The 4,363-nt window shown below is 43.4% G+C and overlaps 1 protein-coding gene across 1 annotated transcript; it reads right to left on the reverse strand.

The window, feature by feature from the left end:
* Positions 1 to 995: 995 nt before the first annotated feature.
* LOC116379337 (deoxycytidine kinase-like) lies at positions 996 to 3,916 on the reverse strand. The gene is made up of 7 exons (XM_031841279.1): positions 3,311 to 3,916; positions 3,112 to 3,221; positions 2,823 to 3,022; positions 2,518 to 2,665; positions 2,149 to 2,264; positions 1,666 to 1,765; positions 996 to 1,465 (listed from the first exon to the last, which is right to left on the reverse strand). The coding sequence occupies exons 1-7, from the start codon at positions 3,609 to 3,611 to the stop codon at positions 1,439 to 1,441; spliced, it is 1,002 nt and encodes a 333-aa protein (XP_031697139.1). The 5' UTR covers positions 3,612 to 3,916; the 3' UTR covers positions 996 to 1,438.
* Positions 3,917 to 4,363: the final 447 nt, after the last annotated feature.

Consider the following 4,363-nt stretch of genomic DNA (forward strand, 5'->3'; position numbering starts at 1 on the left):
GAACCCCCCTGTGCAAGGACGTCTGAGGGCTAATATACACACCCTCTCACATAAAACAGAGAAAGCCTTTAAAGTCGAATAAGCATTTTGACACTTGCTGGGTTGTAAAAAGGGAGGGTCTGATAACACTGATAACACGCCAACCAAAGAGCTGCTGGAGAATAGAGTACACTGAGGAGAAACTGACACTATGTAACGTGCTGTATGCCCAGTGATGCAGATAATCATTGGGGGAAAAAAACGAGAAAATTAAACAGCTTACTCACCTTTGGCCATCAGACTGAGGACGGAGTCAGAACTGTGCACTGACGAGTTGTGACCTTGCATTGTAGCGGCGTTGACAGCTAATGAGGGTGAGAAATCGACGGTCCTGAAGGAGCGGTACAGCTGCATCATGTATAGAGGATATCTGCTGCGATGATTAAATGAGAGATTTCTGAATGCTGAACTGGACTTGAGGTCTTTCAAATATCTGTGGCCCTGTGTGGATCCAAAAGAACAGACGAGGAGTGTGCAGAAAACTGTCAGGACGCTGGCTTCCATTTTAACTGAAACAAACTAACTCTACTCCGACAATAATGAGAGAGAGGCAAAAGAGCTCCTTCCTTCCTGCAGCTGGTCTCGGGCTGAAATGATGCTATGTGCAGACGGAGCTCCAGACAGGCCCCTTTATAGTGGACAGCTGCCCTTTGATGACCCCTGATCACTCCAGGCATCTGAACAGCCCCTGTGATCATCAGAGCACACCGGAGGGGGAGATAAAGACAACATTTAGCCAAGGTCATTGTCCTGTCAAACCGCCCGGACTTTTCTACTCACTCGGGAGCCAAATCCTTTTGAAATGTAAAAATCCATTAACAAATAACACTTTAAATGCTGTGCAGCCATTAGCACCTTTCTGTTTAGTAGCAATGGCAAAGGTAATGTCACACATACAGAAACTAGGAATAAAAGATGTCATTTAATTGATAATAAAATGGAAAATGCATCACAACAATTAGATAAGGTTTTTATTTGTTAACAGACAACAAATGGAATACTTAATACTTGTTTGCTTGTTCATTGTCAGTCAGGAGTGTGTAACTGTTTCCAAATGGTCATAGAACTGACAGCACAGACTTAGTTTGGATTTCAAGGGGAATAAACAGTACAGTGTAACAACTAACTTTAACCAGCCAGTGAATCTCAAAACATTAACATGCAAACAATAAAAGCAGAACAAATTTAACAATCGAACAGTTTATTTAGAGATAAGACATTTGTATACAGAAAAAAACAAACAGGTGGTCCAGCAACTTCTCAAAGAGAGAAAACCTTTAATATTACTTTATATTTCCTTCCCTCTATGAGAGGCTCATGTGTATTATATGTAAGTTAACACAGTTGACTGAGGTCTGACTGGTCCCATCGGTTTCCCACTGGTGATGGGAGCCGACTCTCATAAAGCAGCGAAGAACTTTTTTATCTGTGTACGAAAAAAGATATTTTAGGATCCCGATGGATCAGAGACACGAAACACATCCAACGTCGGATCAGAAAACATAAATGATTCTCCTTGGATCAGAGACTGTGAGGATGAGGAATGAGATCTCAAACCTCAGGACGAGGCCCTCGTGTGGTTTAACCTGGTAGCAGCTATTATGTCAGTGCAATAAATAAACATACCTTTCGTATAAATTCCTCCTGCACCTCTGGGTCACTCTGAAACTCCACACTGGCATCCAGTTGCAACACAGGTATCTGTTTCAACTTCTCAAAATGTAATCTGAAAAGAGAGAGTTGAGCTGTGTTACACCGACCACGTCAGACCACACACTGCTGACCGTCATCTGTTCACGGCCGAGCAACAAACAGCTGCGAGGAAAGGCATTTAAAATGGTAATGGACAAACAGGCATCCGTAGAGCGTCCTGTAATACAGCGGCTGTATCACCACTGGTGCTGGTTGGATCATTTACTGATCACAATACCAATTTTAAGTGTAATGTCCTCCCGTTAAATCCTTTCATCTTCATAATTGCTGAGAAGAGAGTGACTTTACACTTTAAAAGACCTCGTGATTTCTTTACATTTCAGTGGTCACTGAAAATATTCAAAACATGCAAGTCTGCAGAGGACAACAGAGGGACATGCCCTCATTAGCACTCACTCAGTGCTCTTCTCCACAAGCCACCTCTCATGTTGAACATGCAGCTTATCCAGATAGTCCAGTTTCACTCCTTTCTCTTCTGGCCTTCCCCGGCGCCCCAGACGCTCCATACATTTCTGACAAACAACAGAAGGGTACAATGCGTTTGTGTCTTTTTCAAGATGAAATTGATTAAAATGTCAATCAGGTAATTTTGTGATATCGTGGAACAGGACCGATAATACAAATACAAACACCAGTAACAATAATACAACACTGGCAACTACCACAAGATAAAAAGAAGGATGTGCTGCAAACATCTTTTTCCTCACAAGTTGCTAAATGAATTGTATTTTTTTGAAGCCAACATGACATCTCTTGTGTTCATACCTCTGGTGGAGCTCTGAGGTAGATAATGCCCTCAAGCTCCACCTGGTGTCCAAACTGTTCCACCAGGAGGGAGTGCCAGTCCTGGTAGACTGCCCACTCGGTAGAGTTGATACAACCCAGCTCAAACATGTTCAGGGCAAAGATGTATCTGACAGGACACAGAGTCAAGTTCAAATCAAGGAGAATGCGTTTGATGAACAAGTTAAGTAGCACATAAATGCCATCTTCTCACTCATATGGGGTCTCGCGGGTCTTCTCAAAACTACTTCCGCTGACCTGATTTCATTTTCACTAGCCGGTCCTACCTGTCGCTGTAGATGGAGCGCTCATACACCTGGACAGGTGTTCGCTCTGAGCTGAGCAGGCGAGCCGGAGGAGGCTGCAGCTGCGTCCTCAGACGGCTCATGCAGGAAAATGTCTGAAATGTGTACGACCAGCGCTGAGGGTCCTGGTACATCATCTGCAGCAGGTTGCTGACGGTCGTCTGGGGGGACGCGTCTGTCCCCTGTCAAAGACACGAGCGGAGACGGTCAGCTCGGCTTCCCTTTGGTTTTTGTTGGGAAAAGATGTTAAGGTCGGTAAGTGTGCGCGCACCTTCACGGTCCCACTATCAATGTTCTGCCACTTGCTCACAGGTTCTGCCACCACCTCCCAGTCTGGACAAGCGGACTGCAGGAGTCTTGCAAAGGTCGACTTTCCCACAGCTGGAGACCACATATCAGCATATCATCAGCGTGGGACAAAAGAAGATCTTACTTTGAAATAAGTGTTAATATAACGTCACTGATTTTACCGATGTTGCCCTCGATAGAAACCCTCTTCACTCGAGTTGCTGCATCCTCAGCTGAACTTGACAGGCACCTCGAACAAGAATCACTGCGCTTCCTCGACTTATTAGCCATCGTAACGTTACTTAGGTTAGTTGTCCGTGTCATGGCTGCGTTTCCACCTTGCGTGAGGATCCTGTCCGGTGTCATCCACTGAGGAGGAGGCACATTGTACCCAAATCTCAAGACCTGTATCCAACTAGTGTTAAACTTAGAGACACGGTTGAACAGAACGCATTGATAGATGGCAGACATTGTGACAGACATCCGTACAACTACAAAACAACTTGTATACAGTCTATGGTGCTCACTAATGGAAGTGAATGGTTAAGACTTTACATTAGCGCTGTGTTAAGCTCATAGCAGGGTAGCTAACGTTAGCTCCTCCTCTCCATGATGTAAGCTAACGAGTTTTAGTTTGTGATAATAGATTTACGGCTAAATGTGCTTCCAATGTACGCCGATACATCGGCGAAGTGTTCCCATAGCGCTCACCCTATCGTTTCACACATTAGATGCTGGGGAGTAAAATTATTAAGTTTAGTTAATAAAAAAAAGTGTGCTCAAATGCTACAAACCGTAACAGATATTACTTCCGGTGTCGAGTTCTGTACCTTCGCAATAAAAGCATTTTGACAAACCATATCCCGCCTGTTTGAACATATAACTGTGGCAAACGACAACATTATTTGTTTTACGTTTAACGTACAAATATAAAGTAAACCGTGCTGCGTGTAAATACAATGGCAAATACATGTAATACGATGCTCCTTGTAACCCGGAAATACTTGTTGTTAGCCCTCACACTTCCCCAGATGGATGAGGTCATCTGCGTTATTTCTGCTCATGCAGAAAACCATTGGACCTCTTTAAGTATATTTGTGAAATTTCAAGGTGTAGAATTTATCTTAACTTCACTTTTCCCTCCAACTATGTGACTTTAAAAACATCAGTGTTTTATTTCCAAGATTTAATTTTGCTCATATACCACTCAAATAACTTCAAAATTGTGAATTAAT

The sequence above is a fragment of the Anarrhichthys ocellatus genome, unplaced genomic scaffold (assembly GCF_004355925.1).
Source record: "Anarrhichthys ocellatus isolate YVR2014 unplaced genomic scaffold, GSC_Weel_1.0 scaffold4139, whole genome shotgun sequence".
Lineage (NCBI taxonomy): Eukaryota > Metazoa > Chordata > Actinopteri > Perciformes > Anarhichadidae > Anarrhichthys > Anarrhichthys ocellatus.

Bases quoted from the DNA above. Each gene is read 5' to 3' on its own strand.
- LOC116379337 (XM_031841279.1), bottom strand. From the start codon at position 3,611: ATGTCTGTCACAATGTCTGCCATCTATCAATGCGTTCTGTTCAACCGT. The intron at 3,023-3,111 runs GTGCGCGCACAC...TGTCTTTGACAG, and splicing joins TTGATAGTGGGACCGTGAAG to GGGACAGACGCGTCCCCCCA. The intron at 2,265-2,517 runs GTATGAACACAA...GTTGTTTGTCAG, and splicing joins ACCTCAGAGCTCCACCAGAG to AAATGTATGGAGCGTCTGGG.